Source organism: Hemibagrus wyckioides, linkage group LG17, assembly GCF_019097595.1.
Source record: "Hemibagrus wyckioides isolate EC202008001 linkage group LG17, SWU_Hwy_1.0, whole genome shotgun sequence".
NCBI classification, from domain to species: Eukaryota; Metazoa; Chordata; class Actinopteri; order Siluriformes; family Bagridae; genus Hemibagrus; species Hemibagrus wyckioides.
In genome coordinates this window covers 6,706,373-6,730,963 of record NC_080726.1, presented here as the reverse complement: position 1 = coordinate 6,730,963, position 24,591 = coordinate 6,706,373, and the positions used below count along the sequence as shown (strand labels likewise).

General features: G+C 38.6%; 4 protein-coding genes across 4 annotated transcripts; all 4 read right to left on the bottom strand.

Annotated features, from left to right (window-relative positions):
• Positions 1 to 873: 873 nt before the first annotated feature.
• Positions 874 to 1,812, bottom strand: LOC131367541 (olfactory receptor-like protein OLF3). The gene has a single exon (XM_058412897.1). It carries the CDS (start codon positions 1,810 to 1,812, stop codon positions 874 to 876), a length of 939 nt encoding a protein of 312 aa, XP_058268880.1.
• Positions 1,813 to 4,972: 3,160 nt separating this feature from the next.
• LOC131368273 (olfactory receptor 11H6-like) lies at positions 4,973 to 5,917 on the bottom strand. Its single transcript, XM_058414282.1, has one exon. It carries the CDS (start codon positions 5,915 to 5,917, stop codon positions 4,973 to 4,975), a length of 945 nt encoding a protein of 314 aa, XP_058270265.1.
• A 6,830-nt stretch (positions 5,918 to 12,747) lies between these two features.
• On the bottom strand, positions 12,748 to 13,689 carry LOC131367656 (olfactory receptor-like protein OLF3). Its single transcript, XM_058413087.1, has one exon. It carries the CDS (start codon positions 13,687 to 13,689, stop codon positions 12,748 to 12,750), a length of 942 nt encoding a protein of 313 aa, XP_058269070.1.
• A 4,783-nt stretch (positions 13,690 to 18,472) lies between these two features.
• LOC131368272 (olfactory receptor 6N1-like) lies at positions 18,473 to 19,426 on the bottom strand. Its single transcript, XM_058414281.1, has one exon. The coding sequence runs from the start codon at positions 19,424 to 19,426 to the stop codon at positions 18,473 to 18,475; it is 954 nt and encodes a 317-aa protein (XP_058270264.1).
• Positions 19,427 to 24,591: the final 5,165 nt, after the last annotated feature.

Genomic DNA, 24,591 nt, shown 5'->3' with positions numbered 1-24,591 from the left:
GAAAGGGACACAGATCAGGATCAGCATAAACACAACTGCAAATACGACTTACATAGATAATGAATGTTGCTCTGTTTGAGAGATGCATCTGTAAATGTTAATAAATGTTAATCTCCTGACCTGCATCACCATTGACACTGATTTAAAAGCTGGCCACTTCACTTAGCTTTGTATTAATAAAGTCTAAGCAGAGAACCTAGCAAGTAATTGTGAATTAAAAAGGAAAGATGCTAGCAGAAGGAAAAGGGCACTAAATCCAATGTTACTGTAAAATCAAATACAAGGTGCACTTACTTTCCTTACATTCACATCTGTTCATAAGAGATTGCTTAGTAAGAAAAAACAAGTTAGAAAATTGAATCTACAGCTTAAGTATAGGTGTTAAATGTCTGTACAGTTCTGAAGTAGAAAATATTTATTTGGTTGATGAACACAGCCAGTGTGCATGCAGATCTTTCTACTACCTGCAAATTAGTAATTGCTTGACAGCTGCATCTTCAGTAAATAGTTTATCTCTCTCATAATCTCCTGGTCAGGGTCTCCTAGTCAGGCCTGTTCACCAGTGAATTGGAAGAGGAATTAGAAACACTGAGATGACAAATTTTTAAGGTTTAAATAGTAATTAAACATTTATAGCACTTGGCAGAAAACAGAATCCAAGCCGAAAAGAAGAGAACTGACAAATACTTTCAATTTGGTATATTTTTTCTTATATATAAACCTATAAACAAACCTCATGGAAACCTTTTTGAGCATGTACTGAGAAAATTTAAATTGTCCAGGAACCCCATTTGGTCACCTTCAGATACTTCAAAGCTAATAAAAAGTGATTTCACATACATTGTACTCAAATAAGGTCCAAATAATATTTTATTAATTTGGTTCAACTTTTGAAACAATTCTTAATATTTTATTTCGAATCTCTTTAGTTCTAAAACAATATATAAAGGGATTTACTAAAGAAGGACCAAGAATTGTTCCAACTCTCAGACCATTTCGTTCCTCAAGTGATAAGGCTACCCCAAGCCTGGTCAGAATTACTATAATGAATGTAGGTACATAATAGCAAATTATAACGAATAAATGACTTAAGCATGTATGAAACATTTTTTTCTTGCTACCATTAGAGGTCATTTTGACAACAACAATAACTATCTTAAGATAAGTTATACAAATGAAACTGAATGTTCCACACATCAAGACAAAGGTGAAACCTGAAATTAAATCAAAATATGGGTTTGGATCTACACAAGTCACAGTGACAAAAGCTGCATAATCACAAAACACATACTTTATAGTTGAGAAGCATAATGGTAAAGGAACTGCAGTACCAGGCACAATTGCTATTGAAGCAGATCCCAGAATCCACAGCAACAGAATAAGAATAACAGAACGTTCATTAGTCAAAATGGAATGGTAATGCAGTGGCTTGAGAATGGCAACTAATCGGTCAAAAGCCATGACAGAAATAGTAAACACTTCCATGACATAACCCAAACCAAAACCATACATCTGAATAATGCATGGCACATAAGATATGGTTTTAAAGCCAACTATAAGGATGCCTATCATAGTTGGACATGAACTTGTACAGTAGAGCATGTCTACAATTGCTAAATTGCAGATGAAGACATACATTGGCTGGTGTAGACGTTTATCAATGACAATAAAGAATATGTTAGCAAAGTTAGCAAGCATTGCAAGAATGTATACAGTTAATATGATAATACCAACAGCCACCGGCTTTTCTAAAGTGTCAAATCCTGTAAATATAAATTCATTAATGTTTTTTCTGGAAACATTTTGAAGCATGACCTGTTGTCCTCTTTTGTAGTGAAAACAATACACAAGAAACTTTAATGCAGAAATATTTAACAAGTCTACTGCTGTGGAGGACTCTATTTTACTTCAAACCACCCATCCTCCTGTTTTCCCTAGTTTCTCATGAAGTTCTTCAAAGTATGAGTGTCAAGTATGAGTTCCTCAATGTCCAAGCAGTAGAAACAGGCAAAAGACCACAGTCCACATCAATCCAAAACAGACTGCATGAGGCTCAATATATAATTCAGCCTGAACCCCACTCATTGCTTGATCAAATATTGCATGCTTTTTCCCATTGCTATAGGCTAGCCTAAAATTAGTCACCAATATTCCTCCAGGGCTGTCAGTAAGTGGAAAGAGTGAACTAGGTTCAGTGTTTCCCACAGGTCTGAAACATAATTGTGGTGGTAGCTGGTGGAACAGCCTGGCATCACCTGCCAGCACAAAAATGGTCTTGGCCTACTACAGTATTTGTGACAGACAAATAACTTGTGATCTTTAAAACAATATTTTGATTATTTAATTAATTTTATTTTATTTGATTTATTTGATTTATTGCATTTTTTATGAAGTTCATATAATATATTTCACAGATCCAATCCTGCAACCCTTCATTCTTTGGCATGTACAGAGATGGCACTGTTTAACAGAGCACTTGCACTGTCTCAGGGAATGGGATGCTTGGAACTGGTCATCTGTACCATACCATACCTGTACCTGCTGCTGATGCCTCTTCCTCATCATTCTTACTACCCTCAATTTTACTGACTGACTGGAATTGAGAACAAGCTTGAATCTCATTTCTGCATTTTGTTTCATTGTTAAGCAAAGAAACAATGAAACAATGAATTAATAATTAATTTTTTTTAAATCTCTTTGGAAATGTAAATTTCTTAAAGGTGCACAGACCATCTTACCAGCCCTGTGCTTACAAAATAGGCTAAAAATTGTGCCTGTGTATTCTAAGACTGGGGATCTCTCTCTCTCTCTCTCTCTCTCTCTCTCTCTCTCTCTCTCTCTCTCTCTCTCTCTCTCTCTCTCTCTCTCTCTCTCTCTTTGTCATAGCAGAATAAACAGCTACAGGAGGGGTAGAATGAAGAGAGATTGTCCACTACTTAAGCAATCACAAATGGTGTCATTGTTTTGGACGGATAAAAAAATTAAAAATTGTGCAAAAATGGGTCTGGACGGCCCTCCCAAGTAAAGTCAAAGTGTGTTAAACACTGAGTTTGTTCACCTTTCAACCAGAATAGAAAGAGGGTGAAAGTTAATAAGACAAGCCGTATGTGTTGTGTCTTGTATGTCTTATGACTAATGGCTGTTTATTTATTTATTTGATTGTAGCAAAACTACTTCATACATGTATGTAAAGTGTTTTATTTACCAAATTACATTCCTGTCCTCATCCATGATCAAAGGCTGTGACAAAGCATATCTCTGGGGTTTCTGAGGTGAAAAATATTTAAATACAAAATGTGGCATTAGTTCTTGTTATATGTTAAGGGAAGTATTGTAAAAAAATAATAATAATAATAATAATAATAATAATAATAATTCCACTATGAATGAATTTATTTATTAATTTATTAATTTGCTATTTTAAACAAAATATCTTGAAGGTGGTGGCCACCGTTCTCTATGCACTGATGCAACCGATTTCTGACGTTTCCCTCTACATGTTCCAACATGTCTACCAGAATTCAGGCTATTTCCTGCCAAATAACATTCTTCAGCTGAAGCAGGTTTGTGGGGCGATGTTTAAAAACCTCTGCCTTGAGGTATCCCCATAAAAAAAAAATCACATGGCGTTAGATCGGGTGAGCTCGCTGCCCATGGGATGTCATCTCGAATCGAGATGAGCTGTCCGGGGAACACTGCCCTCAAAACTGGCATCAAAGCTCGGGCTGTGTGGGCCACTTTTCTACGACCTAACCACCCTTCACAATGCGCCTTCAGGAAAAGGAAGTTTCTGCAACTATCTTTCCTAAACTACAAGACTAGGAAGCATATAAGATATCAGTAAGATATACAAGGTCATGGACTTTGAAGATTTTGTCTTCTAATAAAATCTTTCTTAGAAGCTTTAGTATGAGTTTATTATATATCTATGTCAGGACTTCAGTATAGTTAGAAATCTGTACAAGTACTTTTTCTGTCTATTGGATGAATTGAATAAATTTCAGTTAAATATGAAAATCTTAACTATTTGACGACGTTCTATTCAAGAAATTCGAAGTGTCAAATGCGAAATGAAATGGGAAAAGTAATGACCTCTAATAATGTTTCCAAAAGCAGCATAAACCACCTGTCATCAAGTTTACCTTGATCAATTTCATAGTTAACTTGACTGAGTAGAATCATATATCATTTTTGCTGGCTGCTACCACAGAAGGTTGACGGGTTTAATGTGACAGAAGGCCCAGCCCCATCTGACTTTTGAAGACAACATAATCCATCAGTATAATGTGTCATTTTTGGCATCCACATAAGATTATTTAATAGATGTCATAGCTTTTTGTGTAACAAACCACAAACCATATATCAATGTTCATAACAAAAAATATGCAGAAAAATGTAAGGCACATCGTTCAGCATGTATAGTATAAAACAAATCACAATCAGTGCTATTTTATCTTAATATATGATTTGCTTATAGGCCCATGTTTAGAGGAATTATTTTCCACACAGCCCTAAATCTAATGTTACTGTTAAATTGAACACAGGGTGCACTTACTTTCTTTACATTCACATCTGTTCATAAGAGATTGCTTTGTAAGTAAAAGCAGTCAAGAAAATGGAATCTACAGCTTGAGTATATGAGTTAAGTGTCTGTACAGTTCTGAGGTAGAAAATATTTATTTGTTTGATGAACACACCCAGTATGCTTGCAGATACTTTACTACCCACAAATTAATAATTGCATTACATGCTTAGCTTACAAATATAACAAGTGAGCAGAGTTAAAATATTTTAAACCATTTAATTTTCAAATTAAATAAATCATTCATGAAGGTTACTGAAGACGGACGTCAGTTGATCAGAATACTACACACACACAGCCACACTCCCTCTTTTACATTCTGTATGCTTTCTGGGCCTATGAGCCGTTACTCACTCATATGTGAATGTTAAAAAAAAAATCTTCCCCACATTATTCTTTTGTTGGTCCTACTTTAGACACAATTCTCAATATTTTGTTTCTGATCTCTTTTGTTCTAAAAGAATATATGAAAGGATTTACTAAGGATGGACCAAGAATCGTGCCAAGTCTGAACCCATTTCGCTCCTCTAATGTAAGAGCCATACCTGCCCGAGTTAAAATGTTTATAATAAAAGTAGGGCCATAACAACACACTACAACTATCAAATGGCTAAAGCATGTGTTAAACACTTTTTTTTTACTACCCTTTGAGCTCATTTTGACAACAACAATAACTATCACTATATAAGAGCTACAGATAAAACTGAATGTTCCGAAGAGCAGAAAGAAGGTAAAACTTGCCATCATATCAAAATATGGGTTAGGATCTACACAAGTGGCTCTGATAAGAGATCCATAGTCACAAAACAGGAATGTAAGTGTTGCATAACATAATGGTAGTGAAAGAACAGTCCCAGGCACAAGAGATATTGTAGCAGAACCCAGAATCCACAGCAAAAATGTGAGAATAACACAACGCACATTTGTCAGAATTGAATGGTAGCGCAGTGGCTTGATTATGGCAAGGAATCGGTCAAAAGCCATAACAGAAATAGTAAACACTTCCATCACAAAGCCTAAACCAAACATAAACATCTGAATAATGCATGGCACATAAGATATGGTTTTAAAGCCAATTAAAAGGTTTCCTATCATTGTTGGGCATGAACATGTACAGTAGAGCATGTCTACAATTGCTAAATTGCAGATGAAAAGATACATTGGCTGGTGTAGACGTTTATCCATGACAATGAAGCATATGTTTGCCAAGTTCCCAAGCATTACAAACAAGTATAGTGTAAGGATGACAATTCCATGAATCATTGGTTTTTCATACTTGTCAAATCCTGTGATGATAAATTCGCTGATTCTTCTTCTGGAAACATTTTCAGCCATGTTTATCTCTGCTTAGTAGATTAAATTTATTTCAAAGTATTACCATCAATAAAGAAAAATAAATCTGTGCAGTAGTATTTCAAGTTATTGTGTAAAGTGTCCCTGTTATTACAAAATGATTAAAGTGACACTATAATTGTATTTAAAGTGAGACTTGAAAAGTACTTCCAGTCATCCAGAACTGTAGAGTTCTTCTATTATAATTCTTTATTTACTTCTGCCAAAAGTGTAAAAACAGGTCTGGAGAACATGCTGTTTATATAATTCTGTATGTTTGAGCTCATTGGTCCTTCAAATAGATGATGTCACTTCTAAACTATTCCCAATGTGTAGTTCCCAATGCGCTACACTCTGGGAGCCAAAAATAAAAAAATTAAAAATTACATGACCACATAATTATAAATATATATATATATTTACTGAAACACTGAACAGTTGGACATGTGCATTCAAAAGGGTAGAGAAGGTCAAATTTGTCACACTGGATCCAGGAACAGAGACCGGAGAGCAGATGGTGAGTAACGTGGTGCTTTATTTATCCAAGAAGTGCAAAACTGAAAGCAAACTGAAAACATAACTTAAAGGGTCTTATCTGTGCAAGTGGATGGAGAACTGAAGATGTGTTTCCATACGGTGAGATGGGGCAGAAGCAGCAGCTAGCACGACGTAGGGCTTGGGGGAAAGCAGACAGGAACATCACCTAGTAACGTTAATACTAGCCGCTGCTCGTGTGGTGAGAGGGAGATATGTAGTGTGTGAGATAATGAGTGTCAGGTGAGGGTGTTAGAGCTCCGGTGATGGGGGGCGTGGTCACGAGGTAGAGGTGGAAGCCCCCGTGACAGTACCCCCCTCGTGACAGTAAAGTCGCGGTGTGGAAACCATAGCACAGACAGAGTATCCCTTGACGTAGTGTGTCACATCCTGGGCCATGTTGGGCCACCAATACTGCTCCTTGAGGAGTGAGAGGGTTCGTTGGCTGCCCGGGTGACCCAATCCCAGAGATGTGTGCACTGAGTCCAGAAGGGAGAGGCGTAGAGAGGTTGGTATGTAGGTCTTACCTTCTGGACCTCCTGGCGGGGTTGGTTCCTCTCTGGTGGCAGCATGGATGTTCTCTTCGAGGGACCACACGATGGGACATACGAATAGGGCTGCAGGGAGAATGGGTTCTGGTTCTTTGAGTGTCGGGTCAGGAGAATGGAGTCGAGAAAGGGCATCAGCTTTGGTGTATTTGGTTCCTGGGCGATAACTGACCGAGAAGTGGAATCGGGTGAAGAAGAGGGCTCACCGAGCTTGACAGGGATTTAGCCGTTTAGCCTCTCGAAGGTACTGTAGGTTTTTATGGTCTGTGATTACCTCAAATGGGTGGTTAGCTCCCTCCAGCCAGTGCCGCCACTCTTCCAGGGCCAGTTTAATGGCCAACAGTTCTCTGTTCCCAATGTCATAATTCTGTTCCGCCGGGGACAGTTTCTTTGAGAAATAGGCACACAGGTGGAGTACTGGAGGCTCACCTCTCCTTTGGGATAACACGGCCCCCACTCCAAGGGAGGAGGCGTCCACTTCCACTATGAAGGGTCGAGTTGGGTCTGGGTGGATGAGTGTAGGGGCCGTGCAGAAGGATGCTTTCAGTTTCCAAAAGGCCACGTCCGCTTCAGGCGTCCAGGCAAGTCTCTTGGGCTTCTGGCGCAGCAAGGACGTAAGCAGGGCCGTGAGTCTGCTATAGCCGGCAATGAAACAGCGGTAGAAGTTGGCGAACCCCAAGAAGTGCTGGAGATCCTTAATGGAGGACGGTTGTGGCCAGTGTTTGACGGCCTCCACCATAGATTGGTCCATCTGGATGCCCTCGGGCGAGATGACATATCCGAGGAAATGTATGGTGGACTGGTGGAACTCACATTTCTCCTGCTTAAGGAACAGGTGGAATTGACGGAGCCGGGTCAGGACCTGTTTGACATGCTCCACGTGTTCTTGAAGGTTTGGGGAGTAGATCAATATATCATCGATGTACACAATCACAAACATGTGGAGCATGTCTCTAAAGATTTCATTCACGAAATTTCGGAAGATGGAGGGGTATTGGTGAGTCCGTAAGGAATGACCCGGTATTCATAATGCCCCGATGGTGTAACAAAGGCAGTCTCTCCACGCTGTATGCAAATGAGGTTATAGGCACTCCGTAGATCCAGCTTTGAGAAGATGGGAGCTCCCCGTAATTCCCCCAGGGCCGAGGGCACCAGTGGTAGGGGGTACGCAAACTTCACCGTTTGGGCGTTGAGAACCCGGTAATCGATGCATGGCCAGAGTCCTCCATCCTTCTTTGCCACAAAAAAGAAGCTGGAAGCCACTGGAGAGATGGAAGGCCAAATGAAACCTTGCTTTAGAGCCTTGCGAATGTACTCATCCATGGCTTGGTGCTCTGGGATCGAGAGAGGGTAGACTTTACCCTTGGGCAGCTTGTTTCCTGGGAGAAGGTCTATGGCGTAGTCCCATGGCCAGTGAGGAGGCAGTTTAGTGGCAGCTGTTTTGCAGAAGACATCTCGGAACGACCAGTACTGGCGTGGGAGATCAACCTGGGTAGCTGGTTCAGGACTTTCGATGGAGGTAGCTCCGAGGATGGTGGGTTTTGGAGGTGGTTCCGGCAGTGACCTCATGCAGTGTTGTAGGCAGTGATCACTCCACCGCACAATGCGCCCCGAGAGCCACAGAATGTCTGTTTGGTGCTGTACCAGCCAGGGGCGTCCTAAGATGCCATCAACCTCGGCCTCGTCCAACACCAGTAGGGACAACTTCTCTTCGTGGAGGCAGCCCAGTCATAGGGACAACTCCGGGGTCCTCCACCGCACCAGTCCATTACTTAGCGGCTTTCCTTGTATGGTAGTGATTTGGTAGCGGGTAGAAGTTCTCAGACGACGTATAGCACAGGTGGATAATATTCATGAGGATATGAAGTTGCCTGAGGACCCGGAGTCAAAGAGCACTCGCACTGTGAATGATTGAGAGGTGTGGATTAGGACAGCATCATGATAGCGGTGAGTAATTATGACCGAGGGGAGAAAGATCGTACTCACCGCAGTGCGAGGCGGACGGACTGGGCACACCGGAAGGGAATGGTCTTTCTCTCCACAGTACAGACACAACTGCTGGTCTATACGATGCTGGCGTTCGTCGGGAGCCAAGCGGACTCGGTCAATCTGCTTGAGTTTTGGCTCTGGGGAGCGGTTTGTGGGTGAAGTTGTCAGAGACTCTCCTTCCTCGATGGAGACAGCTGTCAAATGTTGAGACACGCGCTGGGCCTTCAGAAGAAAGTTCTCCAGTCCTATGGCATCATCATAACCAGAGCGCCCCGGCCCAGCATCACACTTTCCTGGATAATAAGGAGAGCATGAAGGCTACCTTTGTGCTGTCTCTGGCGAACTGCTGGGGAACCACTTTGAAATAGAGGTGGCATCAAGAACCCCGGACAGTCCGCAACTTCCCTCGAATACCGATCCGGCACGGCCTTGGGACAGGAGACGACTGGGCGAGTCCGGAGAATCTCGCGAAGGGAAGCGACCAGCTCAGAAATCGGGTCCGGGACGGGAGAGATTCCGGCTTCCATCCTTTTTTTTTCTTTAGGGCTAGTATTCTGTCACACTGGATCCAGGAACAGAGACCGGAGAGCAGATGGTGAGTAACGTGGTGCTTTATTTATCCAAGAAGTGCAAAACTGAAAGCAAACTGAAAACGTAACTTAAAGAGTCTTATCTGTGTAAGTGGATGGAGAACTGAAGATGTGTTTCCACACGGTGAGATGGGGCAGAAGCAGCAGCTAGCATGACGTAGGGCTTGGGGGAAAGCAGACAGGAACATCACCTAGTAATGTTAATACTAGCCGCTGCTCGTGTGGTGAGAGGGAGATATGTAGTGTGTGAGATAATGAGTGTCAGGTGAGGGTGTTAGAGCTCCGGTGATGGGGGGCGTGGTCGCGAGGTAGAGGTGGAAGCGCCCGTGACAAAATTAAGTTCACCTGTAAGTTCACCTGTTAAGTTCACCTGTATATATAAATATATATATATAAAAAAAAAAAAAATATATATATATATATATATATATATATATATATATATATATATATATATATATATATACACTATATTGCCAAAAGTATTCGCTCACCCATCCAAATAATCAGAATCAGATGTTCCAATCACTTCCATGGCCACAGGTGTATAAAATCAAGCACCTAGGCATACAGACTTTTTACAAACATTTGTGAAAGAATGGGTCGCTCTCAGGAGCTCAGTGAATTCCAGCATAGAACTGTGATAGGATGCCACCTGTGCAACAAATCTAGTCATGAAATTTCCTCACTCCTAAATATTCCACAGTCAACTGTCAGCTGTATTATAAGAATGTGGAAGTGTTTGGGAACGACAGCAACTCAGCCATGAAGTGGTAGGCCACGTAAACTCACAGAGTGGGGTCAGCGGATGCTGAGGCGCATAGTGCCGAAGAGGTCACCAACTTTCTGTAGAGTCAATCGCTACAGACCTCCAAACTTCATGTGGCCTTCAGATTAGCTCAAGAACAGTGCACAGAGAGCTTCATGGAATGGGTTTCCATGGCCGAGCAGCTGCATCCAAGCCATACATCACCAAGTGTAATGCAAAGCGTCAGATGCAGTGGTGTAAAGCACGCCGCCACTGGACTCTAGAGCAGCGGAGACGCATTCTCTGGAGTGACGAATCGCGCTTCTCCATCTGGCAATCTGATGGACGAGTCTGGGTTTGGCAGTTGCCAGGAGAACGGTACTTGTCTGACTGCATTGTGCCAAGTGTAAAGTTTGGTGGAGGGGGGATAATGATGTGGGGTTGTTTTTCAGGAGCTGGGCTTGGCCTCTTAGTTCCAGTGAAAGGAACTCTGAATGCTTCAGCATACCAAGACATTTTGGACAATTCCATGCTCCCAACTTTGTGGGAACAGTTTGGAGCTGGCCCCTTCCTCTTCCAACATGACTGTGCACCAGTGCACAAAGCAAGGTCCATAAAGACATGGATGACAGAGTCTGGTGTGGATGAACTTGACTGGCCTCAACCCGATAGAACACCTTTGGGATGAATTAGAGCGGAGCCAGGCCTTCTCATCCAACATCAGTGTGTGACCTCACAAATGTGCTTCTGGAAGAATGGTCAAAAATTCCCATGAACACACTCCTAAACCTTGTGGACAGCCTTCCCAGAAGAGTTGAAGCTGTTATAGCTGCAAAGGGTGGACATATTGAACCCTATGGATTAGGAATGGGATGTCACTTAAGTTCATATGCGAGTCAAGGCAGGTGAGCGAATACTTTTGGCAATATAGTGTATGTATATATATATATATATATATATATATATATATATATATATATATAATGTTTAGGTATAATATATATATACACTTCACTGACTGGAGTTTGGCCTCTGCATTTCGTTTCATTGTTAACCAAAACTGTCATTTCATGTAAAATTAAGTGAAACATTCTATTTATGCACAAAACTGAGCACAAAAAATACTTTAAAAATAATTTAATTTTTATCTTACTTTGGAAGTACCTGGCCAGTGCAATAGGCTAACCATGGTCTCCACATCTTCTAACATACTACCGGAGAGTGAATAGCTCTCTCTCTCTCTCTCTCTCTCTCTCTCTCTCACTGAATGATGGAAATTAACAAACAAACAAACAATTAAATACATAATGCAAAAATTGATCTGGGTGGCCTTCCAAATTAAAGTCAATATGTGGGAAACATTGAGTTTGTTCACTACCCTCTCAACAAAAATTGAAAGAGGGCGGAAAAGGGTATTTCAAAAAAAATTCCTGTTAATAAGACATGCCTTATGTGTTATGACTTGTACAGTATGTCTTATGGCTAATGACTATTCAGTTTTTATTGTAGCATTAGAAATCTAAATCTATTCAATTCTATGAAATTATCAAAATTATTATCAAAATCTATTAAATTATTGGTTTTAAATTTAAAATATTCAAATTATGAGCAGTTATTACTAATATTTGAATTTGAAATCTTAAGATATGATATTGTATAGAATTATAACTTTTAATTTTCATCTATAATTAATTAATTACTTTTTTTCCTTTTTGTTTCTTAACATATTGGCCCAGTTTATAGTACATCTGTGTAAGGACTAGAAATGTCAATAATTTTTACAATGACTTTTTCTGTCTTTTAGATGAACTGAATAAAGTTCAGTTCAATATGAAAATCTTAACTATTTGATGACGTTTCATTCCAGAAATTCGAAGTGTCAAATGCGTAATGAAATGCAAAAAGTAATGACCTCTAAAAAATTTTCCAACAGTATATACTATAACATTTAGTGTAAACAATATTATAACTGTGACCAATTTAAAATAGCTGCCAAAATGGATAGCATTTTGGGCAGTGCCTCTGCTTAAAATTACTTTACTCCAAAGTCACCTCGATCAATTTTTAAAACAGCATCATATATTCTTTTTGTTGGGTGATACCACCAGTGAAGAAGATGAGAATATAGAAACACTGAGTTGACAAATGCTTAAGGTTTAAATACTGATTACATATTTACAACATTTGGCAGAAAACAGATTCCAACTTCACACAGAAAACACAATCCAAGCAGAAAAGCGCAGAATTGACAAATCTTTTCAATTTTGTGTACATACTATATATATATATATATACACATTTTTAGCATGTTTAGAGAACATAATAATTGCCCAGGAACCCCATTTGGTCACCCTGAGATACTGCAAAGCTAAGTATAGATTAAATCTAATTAAGCTTATACACAAAAAAGGTCTGCAAGATGTTTCATTCAGTTGGTTCAACTTCTGAAACAATTCTTAATATTTTATTTCGAATCTCTTTAGTTCTAAAACAATATATAAAGGGATTTACTAAAGAAGGACCAAGAATTGTTCCAACTCTCAGACCATTTCGTTCCTCAAGTGATAAGACTACCCAAATTCTGGTCAGAACTAAGATAATGAATGAAGGTCCATAATAGCAGATTATCACAAATAAATGACTTAAGCATGTATGAAACACTTTTTTCTTGCTACCTTTAGAGGTCATTTTGACAACAACAATAACAATCTTAAGATAAGTTATACAAATGAAACTGAATGTTCCAAACATCAGGAAAAAGGTGAAACCTGACATTAAATCAAAATATGGGTTTGGATCTACACAAGTCGTTCTAATAACAGCTGCATAATCACAAAACACATACTTTATTGTTGTGGAGCATAATGGTAAAGGAACCACAGTACCAGGAACTATTCCTATTGCAACAGACCCCAGAATCCACAGCAAGATAGTGAGAATAACAGAACGTTCATTTGACAAAATTGAATGGTAGTGCAATGGCTTCATTATGGCAACTAGTCTGTCTAAAGCCATGACAGAAATAGTAAACACCTCCATCACAAATCCTAAACCAAAACCATACATCTGAATAATGCATGGTACATAAGATATGGTTTTAAAGCCAACAATAAGGATTCCTATCATAGTTGGACATGAACATGTACAGCAAAGCATGTCTACAATTGCTAAATTGCAGATGAAGACATACATTGGCTGGTGTAGACGTTTATCAGTGACAATAAAGAATATGTTAGCAAAGTTAGCAAGCATTACAAGAAAGTATACAATTAGTATAATAATACCAACAGCCACCGGCTTTTCTAAAGTGTCAAATCCTGTAAATACAAATTCATGAATGTTTTTTCTGGAATCATTTTGAACCATGACCTGCTGTCCTCTTTAGTAATGAACAAAATACATAAGAAACTTTAATGCAGAAATATTTAACAAGAGTCTGTTGCTGTAGAAGACTGTGAATTATTTCAAACCAGCCATCCTCCTGTTTTCCCTGCTTTCTTGTTAAGTCCTTCAAAGTGTGAGCAAAGTATGTGTGTCAAGTGAGTTCCTCAGTGTCCAAGCAGTAGAAACATACATAAGACCACAGTGCACATCAATCCAAAACAGACTGCATAACTCTCTCTATATAATTCAGCTGGAACCAACTGATTGGTTGATTAAATATGTTCTTCTTGTTGTTGTTTTTTTTTCAAATGCTGTGGGCTTGTCTAAAATTAGTCACCATGATTCCCCCAGAGTCATGTTAGCTGTAATTTATCATCAGAATGATCAATTATAATGCACAGTCATAATTTCATCCACAGGACTTTTATCTGGATATTTATAAGTGGAATGTCAAAAGACATGTTTGTAAATCTGAAATAGACATGCAAGTATATTAAATAATAAAAACAAATGTGAATGAATATTCACTATATCAATACTAACAAATTATTACACCATGCATACCTCTAAGTATCCAAATACCATCCAGTCTAATGTTATTTTTATGTGTATTAATTTGTATATTCATTAATTAATATGTAGTTCACCCCTTCGTTTTTACTTTTCTGGTAGGTTTTTACACTAGATGTTGGACCTCTAAATGTGAGGATTTTTTTGCAGTATATTCAGGCACAATTCATTATTGTTTACACATATGACTGTAGGTAACTGTAAAAGCTAAATGAGTATGCACAGGAAAATTAGATTCTTATTTATTGATAGATTACAAACTACACACTGCAGGTTGTGTGCTGTAAACATTGTCTATAGCTACCGAATTCATGACTTACATTCATTTTAACTAGATTTCTAACTCATTGTCAGGAAGCTGATGACACAAGTGTTGGTACTCAATAATTTTATTAAATGACAGAGATGTAATCCAAAAGCCATGTTAAAAAACAGCCAAGGGTCAGTCCATGATCAAACAACATCAGCTATAACCAAGACAAGCAAAACAAAGAAAAAAAGGAAAAAATCTGAAGAAGAAATTAAAAAAAAGGAACTGTGTTTTTTAACAGATGCCTTATATAAGCATTATAGTCTTAAAATATGTCCAGTCCAAAAGTGTATATATATACAGTATCTCACAAAAGTGAGTACACCTCACATTTTTGTAAATATTTTATTATATCTTTCCATGTGACAACACTGAAGAAATGACACTCTGCTACAATGTAAAGAGTGAGTGTACAGCCTGTATTAACAGTGTAAATTTGCTGTCCCCTCAAAATAACTCCACACACAGCCATTAATGTCTAAACCGTTAGCAACAAAAGTGAGTACACCCCTAAAGCCTAGTTCACACTACAGGATTTTAAGCCCGATTTAAGCACAATTTGCAAATTAATGAGCTCGCTGACAGATCGGTCTGTGATCGTGGGAAAATCAGCGGGTGATCAGCGCTCGGCAATCTTTATGTGTGAACTACTCAACGATGCATCAAAGAGGCTCGCTGACGTGTCGCTGACACCTCGCAGACAAAATCCAGATATCTGGCAGGGTAAAAATTTGGGATGGTCGGCCGACTCGACATCATGTGGTGTCAATTGTAGCTACGACCTCCAGCCAATGAGAGAGGTTGAGGTCACCGGAAGAAAAGCAGCAGCAGCAACATGGCTTCAAAAATAGTGTGGACACAATATTTATTTCAATAAATTAACATTTATTTAGAGCGAGACTCCTGCCGATGTCTATTTTCAAAACAAACCTCTACCGAAAATCTTGCGTCATTTCCGGATCCACCTGTCGCGTGTGTTTTCATGACAAAACGTGGTTTGGGGACAGCGTTGAATGACAAGAGTTGTTGTCAGATCGTGTGGTGTGCGACCCCCTCTTGTGGATCATTTACAAAGCATCGCATAGTGTGAACACCACAAGGACAAACAGCAACAGCAAAGCGATCTGCCGACAGTTAAAGTCTTGTAGTGTGACCAAGCCTTAGGTGGAAATGTCCTTAGGTGGGCCCAATTAGCCATTTACCCTCCCCGGTGTCATGTGACTCGTTAATGTTACAAGGTCTTAGGTGTGAATGGGGAGCAGGCGTGTTAAATTTGGTGTTATCGCTCTCACACTCTCTCATACTGGTCACTGGAAGTTCAACATGGCACCTCATGGCAAAGAACTCTCTGAGGATCTGAAAAAAAAAATTGTTGCTCTACATAAAGATGGCCTAGGCTATAAGAAGATTGCCATGACCCTGAAACTGAGCTGCAGCACGGTGGGCAAAACCATACAGGACAGGTTCCACTCAGAACAGGCCTCGCCATGGTCCACCAAAGAGGATGAGTGCACATGCTCAGCATCATATCCAGAGGTTGTCATTGGGAAATAGACATATGAGTGCTGCCAGCATTGCTGCAGAGCAACCTGTGAAGCTCTGGTGAACTCCATGCCCAAGAGGGTTAAGGTAGTGCTGGAAAATAATGGTGGCCACACAAAATATTGACACTTTGGGCCCAATTTGGACATTTCCACTTAGGGGTGTACTCACTTTTCTTGCCAACGGTTTAGACACTAATGGCTGTGTGTTGAGTTATTTTGAGGAGACAGCAAATTTACACTGTTATACAGGCTGTACACTCTCACTACTTTACATTGCAGCAGAGTGTCATTTCCTCAGTGTTGTCACATGAAAAGATATAATAAAATATTTACAAAAATGTGAGGGGTGTACTCACTTTTGTCAGATACTGTGTATCAGCAGAATTTCAGAATTCTTTTCTTTCAAATATGTGACAAACAGGTGTGATCTGGTAGATTGTTTAAAAAATTAATAGCTCTGAATATCTAATCTAGTCTATCAGGGAAATGTTTCCAATCTTATTGGAAGGAAAAGGGCACAAAAAATAATTTAAAAAAATATATATTTTTTATCTGTTCTTTGTAAGTACCTGGCCCATGCTTACACAATAGGCTTGCTATGGTTTCCATGTCTTCTAACATACGACCGGAGAGTGAATAGCTCTCTCTCTCTCTCTCTCTCTCTCTCTCTCTTTCATAGCAGAATAAACAGGTAAGGATGGGTGGAATGAAATGAGATTGTTTAGCTAATCGGAAATTGGTGTCATTCTATCAGAGGGAAGTTGACAAACAAACAAACAAATAATTAAATACATAATGCAAAAATGGATCTGGACGGCCTTCCAAATTAAAGTCAATGTGTGGAAAACACTGAGTTCGTTCACCACCCTTTCAATAAAAATTAAAAGAGGGTGGAAAAGGGCATTTAAAAAAAGTTTTCTGTTAATAAACAGAATAAAACAGAAAAACAGAATCCAACTTCACATAGAAAACACAATCCAAGCAAAAAAGAGCAGAACTGACAAATCTTTTAAATTTTGTGTACAGTATGTGTATATATATATATACACTCAAGACATTTTTGGTTGAGATAATGAGATGACTCAGTACAAAGCTACAAAATGTGGGTAAACCTAATGTGCTTTTAAAAAGATGAACGTCCATCAGGTATTCAGCCAGACGAAAGCCCTCCCAGTCACACACCTGGCCTGGAATGATGGCTGCTGTAGTGGGCTTCAACTGCGGTGGGAACAGGCTCCCCAGACTCCCCAGATATCTAGCCATTTGATAGCTAGTTTCTTGATGTAGATTCCAGGCAAGCTGCAGAAGTTTGTTAAAGCAATATGAATTGCAAACTAAACCTGTAATAGCTCTAGTCAGCATGCCAACTTCCTTGATATCACAGAGCTACTTACAAGAGACTAAATAAACACAAAAAAGACTTCATGGACCAATTTTCCCTCAAAAATTTCCTGGAAGCAAACCCTTCTTCTTTTGGCCTCTGAATTACTAGTATGCATTTGACACCTTAGAAAAATAATTCACTTTAGTTCACCCCTATATTTCTGTAACCCACTATTCTATTCTCACTATTATAAGAGCACAGAACAATGTAATGTTGATTGCATACATCAGCAGCTATAAACTGTCATTGACAAGTACATTTGTATAAAAAGCTTGTAATAGATTTGTTTATAATTATTATGATTCAGTACTGGTATATACACACATAAGTAACCACATGAATTATCATTTAATGTTTACATTTTAAGTACCTAATGATTTATTTTGGCACAATTAATTTCATTCCTAACAGTGTATAAGAAAATTAGCACTGGTATGAACCATCATTTTAAACATTTGTAAACTAAATTCTGAATAACTAACGATTTGGTAAGATCTGCTCTTCTGGTTCAGACAATGAGCTATCAAAGTTTACTTAATGTTGTATGAGAAATACAACCAGTGCATTTTGGAGGGTCACATCAGCAAGCACTTCCAACTGGATTACTGTGTACTACAGCATGACAGTTTTTAATCACATTTCTATTCATTTTTGTCTTCCAAAAGGCATGCATGTGCACTCATGCACTATAAGATACATTATAAGCTGACTTTAACCATGAATTATTACAGTTCAAATTTCCTAAATTAAATGTCACTACCTATATTTTTCTACCTCTGAGTAGATCTGCACATTTTTTTGTTAGTTACTTGATATTATAATTTTGTATGATTTGTTTATTAAAAAATAGAATCAGAATAAAAATATTCTATTATCATTAAATTCACATATGGTTGACATTTAATACAGAAGAAAAAGCAAAAACTCTTTCTGGGATGCATATATAAAACATTTTTCTTATTTGCTTTGTTCAGCTGGTTCAATTTTTGAAAAAAAAAAAAAAAATTTCTTTCTAATCTCCTCAGTTCTAAAGCAATAAACAAAAGGATTAACTAAAGCTGGGCCAATAATTGATCCCACCATCAACCCATTTCTTTCCTCCATTGTTAAAACTACACCAATCCTCGTCAGGACTGCTCGTGTGAAAGTGGGTACATAGAAGCAGACTATGACTATAACATGACTAAGGCATGTATGTATTGCCTTTTTCTTGTCACTTTTTATAGACATTTTCAGAACAACAATAACAATTTTTAAGTACGACAAACAGATAAAACCAAATGTACCAAGCATTATGCAAGTTGTTATAATAGATATATTATTAAAATATGGCTCTGGATCTACACAGGTTAGCCTTAAAATAGATGGATAGTCACAAAACATGTACTTCAGAGTAGAGTAACAAACTGGTAGAGGTACAACAGAAGCAGGCAAAATGGACAAAAGTGAAACTCCCACCAACCAAAGTGAAATGATGATTAAAACACATCGGAAATTTGTCATAACAGAAGGATACCGCAAAGGATTGCTTATAGCATAAAAACGATCAAAGGCCATAACAGCAAGAGCAAACATCTCCATTGTAGCACTTAAATGAAAGACAAACATCTGAACCATACATGGTTTGTAAGATATGGTTTTAAAGCCAAAAAGAAGAATACCTAACATAGTTGGACATGAACTTGTACAGTAGACTATGTCGACAATTGCTAAGTGGCAGATAAAAAGGTACATTGGCTGGTGCCAACGTTTATCTGTGACAATAAAGCATATGTTTGCAGTGTTAGAAACCACAGTAACTATGTACAGAATCAACATGGACACACCAACAGCCAGTGGTCTTTGCACAGTGTCAAATCCAGCAAAAACAAATTCAATAATGGCTATTTGCGAATCATTTTGAATGAACATGATGACTTAAATTTATAGGCACTTTAACCAATCAAAAGCACTTTAATCCATTAAAAAAGAAGTGTGACTACCTACTCTTAATTTCCTCACAACTCAAAGCAAAACAATAATGTAGAAACATTTTTTCTTCAAACAGCTTTAGAATTCTCAAAGGATGACTGCACAAACTGCATTAATAACTGTCTTTGTGATAGTTCAAGAAATACATGATATGGAACTTTATTTAAGTCACTAGGTTTTTTTTCACGAAGAAGCTTATTGGACAATCCAGGGTACACCCCTAGACCAAGCACCCAACCCCCAACCCCCACCCCCCCCCCCCACCCCCCAACTCCAACCACCAATGAATGATCCACCACTAATTTTCTTACTCTTTAACTTATACACTGGTTTTGTTGTTTGTTGCCTGATTTGGCCTTTGTAATAAATATTACAATGTTAGACAATTTAAGAATAGCTTATAACAAATTATAGGTTTTATGCAGTGTTTAATGCAAATGTTTATGAATGTTTTATGACAACTGTATTTAGACACCCAATCTCTTGATTCACTTTCTCCCCTTGCTCATTAGCTTGAGGATGGTAGCCAGAAGACAATCTTAATGAGACACCTAGCTTCTACATGAAGCCCTAAACTCTCTGGTCACTATATCCTCAGGGATGCCATTCAGATCAACTACAGATCCAGTGTTTACACAGCAAATGTGCAAAGGAAGTGCAAATAATTCAAACGCTCTTTACTAACAAAAAGGAGACTTTATGGATACAATGAGAATGTATGGGTGTGTTGATATCCAGTTGCAGAGCGAGCAACCACAGCTTCAATTGCTTAGGATTTTTTAAAGGGAATTTGTGAGCAGTCACATTATTTCCAAGTGGACGTAATCTTTTAGGTTTAAAACGATTTCCACATCCAGGGTACACACATGAACGGACCATTTTAAACAAAAAAACTGACACAAAGGCATATAACTTTGTGTCATTCCACACACAACAACTTCGTAGCGGTTCTTCTTCTCCACACTAGTAAACACTGGGTCTGTAGTTGCAACCACAGAAAAAAATCCTGAAATGTTTTCCTCAAAAAAAATAATTTCTTTATAACTGAAGAAAGAAAGACATGAACATCTTGGATGACAAGGGGGTGAGTAAATTATTAAAAATTTATTTCTAGAAAAAAATTCTCCTTTAAGGACTAAGGACCTACCATTAGTTCCTACTATTTAAGCCATTCTAGACCAAAGCTATCTATGTTGCAACATGCATTACAGTACACCATGTCACTAATAAATCTCTTTAAAGAATGTGCAATATACACTGCTCATTAATACATTTAGATAACCAAGGCATTACACGTATGTGCCATCTTAGCATTTTTATGGTGTAATCTATTCTTCTAGTCCTCTTTTTTTTTACTTCTAATTTAAAATTGTTTTAAGTCTAGTTGTCCTTGTTGCTGTCTCAGAGTTGCCTACTAAATTTTGTTGTATTGTATAAAATGGCAATAAAATACCTTATTACTTTATCTTACTTTGATTTACTCCAGGTTTTTGTGGTCTGTGTAGATTGTGAATGGTTGGAGTGCTCCCTACATCACTCCTCCCAAGCACAGGATTATTGATTGCCTATATCATAGTTTCTTTTGGCAGGTGATAACTTCCTAGAGAAAAAGCCCACAGGATAGGACTTGGGTTTCTCTCCTGACTGCTGTGAGAGGATAACCCTACTCTGAAGCATAAACATTAATTATGAATGGCTTTGTGGGATCAAGATGTCTCACGGTGAGTGCAGTGGTGAAGGTCAGGGAGATGGTATGCTGCTAAAGCCCATTATGTTTTATTGATAGAAGATGACAAATCCCAAGAATCGTTACAAAGTTCTTTGACAGCTGTGAGGGCAGGCCACTTATTTATTGCTGATACCTGATGCTGGTCCACAAACACCCCCTCTGAGCCTATGATTTAGCCTTGAAAGGCCACCCTACACACATTGGATATTTATAAGTGGAATGTCAAAAGACATGTTTGTAAATCTGAAATAGACATGCAAGTATATTAAATAATAAAAACAAATGTGAATACATATTCACTATATCAATACTAACAAATTATTACACCATGCATACCTCTAAGTACCATCCAGTCTAATGTTATTTTTATGTGTATTAATTTGTATATTCGTTAATTAATACGTAGCTCACCCCTTCGTTTTTACTTTTCTGGTAGGTTTTTACACTAGATGTTGGACCTCTAAATGTGAGGATTTTTTTGCAGTATATTCAGGCACAATTCATTATTGTTTACACATATGACTGTAGGTAACTGTAAAAGCTAAATGAGTATGCACAGGAAAATTAGATTCTTATTTATTGATAGATTACAAACTACACACTGCAGGTTGTGTGCTGTAAACATTGTCTATAGCTACCGAATTCATGACTTACATTCATTTTAACTAGATTTCTAACTCATTGTCAGGAAGCTGATGACACAAGTGTTGGTACTCAATAATTTTATTAAATGACAGAGATGTAATCCAAATGCCATGTTAAAAAACAGCCAAGGGTCAGTCCATGATCAAACAACATCAGCTATAACCAAGACAAGCAAAACAAAGAAAAAAAGGAAAAAAATTGAAGAAGAAATTAAAAAAAAGGAACTGTATTTTTTTTTTTTAAAAGATGCCTTATATAAGCATTATAGTCTTAAAATATGTCCAGTCCATAAGTGTATATATATACAGTATCTGACAAAAGTGAGTACACTTCTCACATTTTTGTAAATATTTTATTATATCTTTTCATGTGACAACACTGAAGAAATGACACTCTGCTACAATGTAAAGTAATGAGTGTACAGCCTGTATAGCCTCAAAATAACTCCACACACAGCCATTAATGTCTAAACCGTTAGCAACGGTCTAAAAGTGAGTACACCCCTAAGTGGAAATGTCCAAATTGGGCCCAATTAGCCATTTACCCTCCCTGGTGTCATGTGACTTGTTAGTGTTACAAGGTCTCAGGTGTGAATGGGGAGCAGGCGTGTTAAATTTGGTGTTATCGCTCTCACACTCTCTCATACTGGTCACTGGAAGTTCAACATGGCACCTCATGGCAAAGAACTCTCTGAGGATCTGAAAAAAAAAATTGTTGCTCTACATAAAGATAGCCTAGGCTATAAGAAGACTGCCAAGACCCTGAAACTGAGCTGCAGCACAGTGGACAAGACCATACAGCGGTTTTACAGGACAGGTTCCACTCAGAACAGGCCTCGCCATGGTCGACCAAAGAAGTTGAGTGCACATGCTCAGCATCATATCCAGAGGTTGTCTTTGGGAAATACACATGAGTGCTTCCAGCATTGCTGCAGAGCAACCTGTGAAGCTCTGGTGAACTCCATGCCCAAGAGGGTTAAGACAGTGCTGGAAAATAATGGTGGCCACACAAAATATTGACACTTTGGGCCCAATTTGGACATTTCCACTTAGGGGTGTACTCACTTTTCTTGCCAACGGTTTAGACACTAATGGCTGTGTGTTGAGTTATTTTGAGGGGACAGCAAATTTACACTGTTATACAGGCTGTACACTCACTACTTTACATTGCAGCAGAGTGTCATTTCTTCAGTGTTGTCACATGAAAAGATATAATAAAATATTTACAAAAATGTGAGGGGTGTACTCACTTTTGTCAGATACTGTATATATATATATATATATATATATATATATATATATATATATATATATATATATACACTATATTGCCAAAAGTGTTCGCTCACCTGCCTTGAGTCGCATATGAACTTAAGTGACATCCCATTCCTAATCCATAGGGTTCAATATGATGTCAGTCCACCCTTTGCAGCTATAACAGCATCAACTCTTCTGGGAAGGCTGTCCACAAGGTTTAGGAGTGTGTTTATGGGAATTTTTGACCATTCTTCCAGAAGCGCATTTGTGAGGTCACACACTGATGTTGGACGAGAAGGACTGGCTCTCAGTCTCCGCTCTAATTCATCCCAAAGGTGTTCTATCGGGTTGAGGTCAGGACTCTGTGCAGGCCAGTCAAGTTCATCCACACCAGACTCTGTCATCCATGTCTTTATGGACCTTGCTTTGTGCACTGGTGCACAGTCATGTTGGAAGAGGAAGGGGCCAGCTCCAAACTGTTCCCACAAAGTTGGGAGCATGGAATTGTCCAAAATGTCTTGGTATGTTGAAGCATTCAGAGTTCCTTTCACTGGAACTAAGGGGCCAAGCCCAGCTCCTGAAAAACAACCCCACACCATAATCCCCCCTCCACCAAACTTTACACTTGGCACAATGCAGTCAGACAAGTACCGTTCTCCTGGCAACTGCCAAACCCAGACTCGTCCATCAGATTTCCAGATGGAGAAGCACGATTCGTCACTCCAGAGAACGCGTCTCCACTGCTCTAGAGTCCAGTGGCGGCGTGCTTTACACCACTGCATCCGACGCTTTGCATTGCACTTGGTGATGTATGGCTTGGATGCAGCTGCTCGGCCATGGAAACCCATTCCATGAAGCTCTGCGCACTGTTCTTGAGCTAATCTGAAGGCCACATGAAGTTTGGAGGTCTGTAGCAATTGACTCTGCAGAAAGTTGGTGACCTCTTCGCACTATGCGCCTCAGCATCCACTGACCCCGCTCCGTCAGTTTACGTGGCCTACCACTTCGTGGCTGAGTTGCTGTCATTCCCAAACACTTCCATGTTCTTATAATACAGCTGACAGTTGACTGTGGAATATTTAGGAGCGAGGAAATTTCACGACTGGATTTGTTGCACAGGTGGCATCCTATCACAGTTCCACGCTGGAATTCACTGAACTCCTGAGAGTGATCCATTCTTTCACAAATGTTTGTAAAAACAGTCTGCATGCCTAGGTGCTTGATTTTATACACCTGTGGCCATGGAAGTAATTGGAACACCTGATTCTGATTATTTGGATGGGTGAGCAAATACTTTTGGCAATATAGTGTGTGTATATATATATATATATATATATATATATATATATATATATATATATATATGTATATATATATTTTTTTTTTTTTTTTTTTTTCTATACACTGAGATCATAAGATGAATTGAGACTATAGAGCAGGTGTGATCTGGTAGAGTAGAGTGACTGTTTAAAAAA

Coding starts and splice junctions, on each gene's coding strand:
- LOC131367541 (XM_058412897.1), bottom strand. CDS start 1,812: ATGCTTCAAAATGTTTCCAGAAAAAACATTAATGAATTTATATTTACA.
- LOC131368273 (XM_058414282.1), bottom strand. CDS start 5,917: ATGGCTGAAAATGTTTCCAGAAGAAGAATCAGCGAATTTATCATCACA.
- LOC131367656 (XM_058413087.1), bottom strand. CDS start 13,689: ATGGTTCAAAATGATTCCAGAAAAAACATTCATGAATTTGTATTTACA.
- LOC131368272 (XM_058414281.1), bottom strand. CDS start 19,426: ATGTTCATTCAAAATGATTCGCAAATAGCCATTATTGAATTTGTTTTT.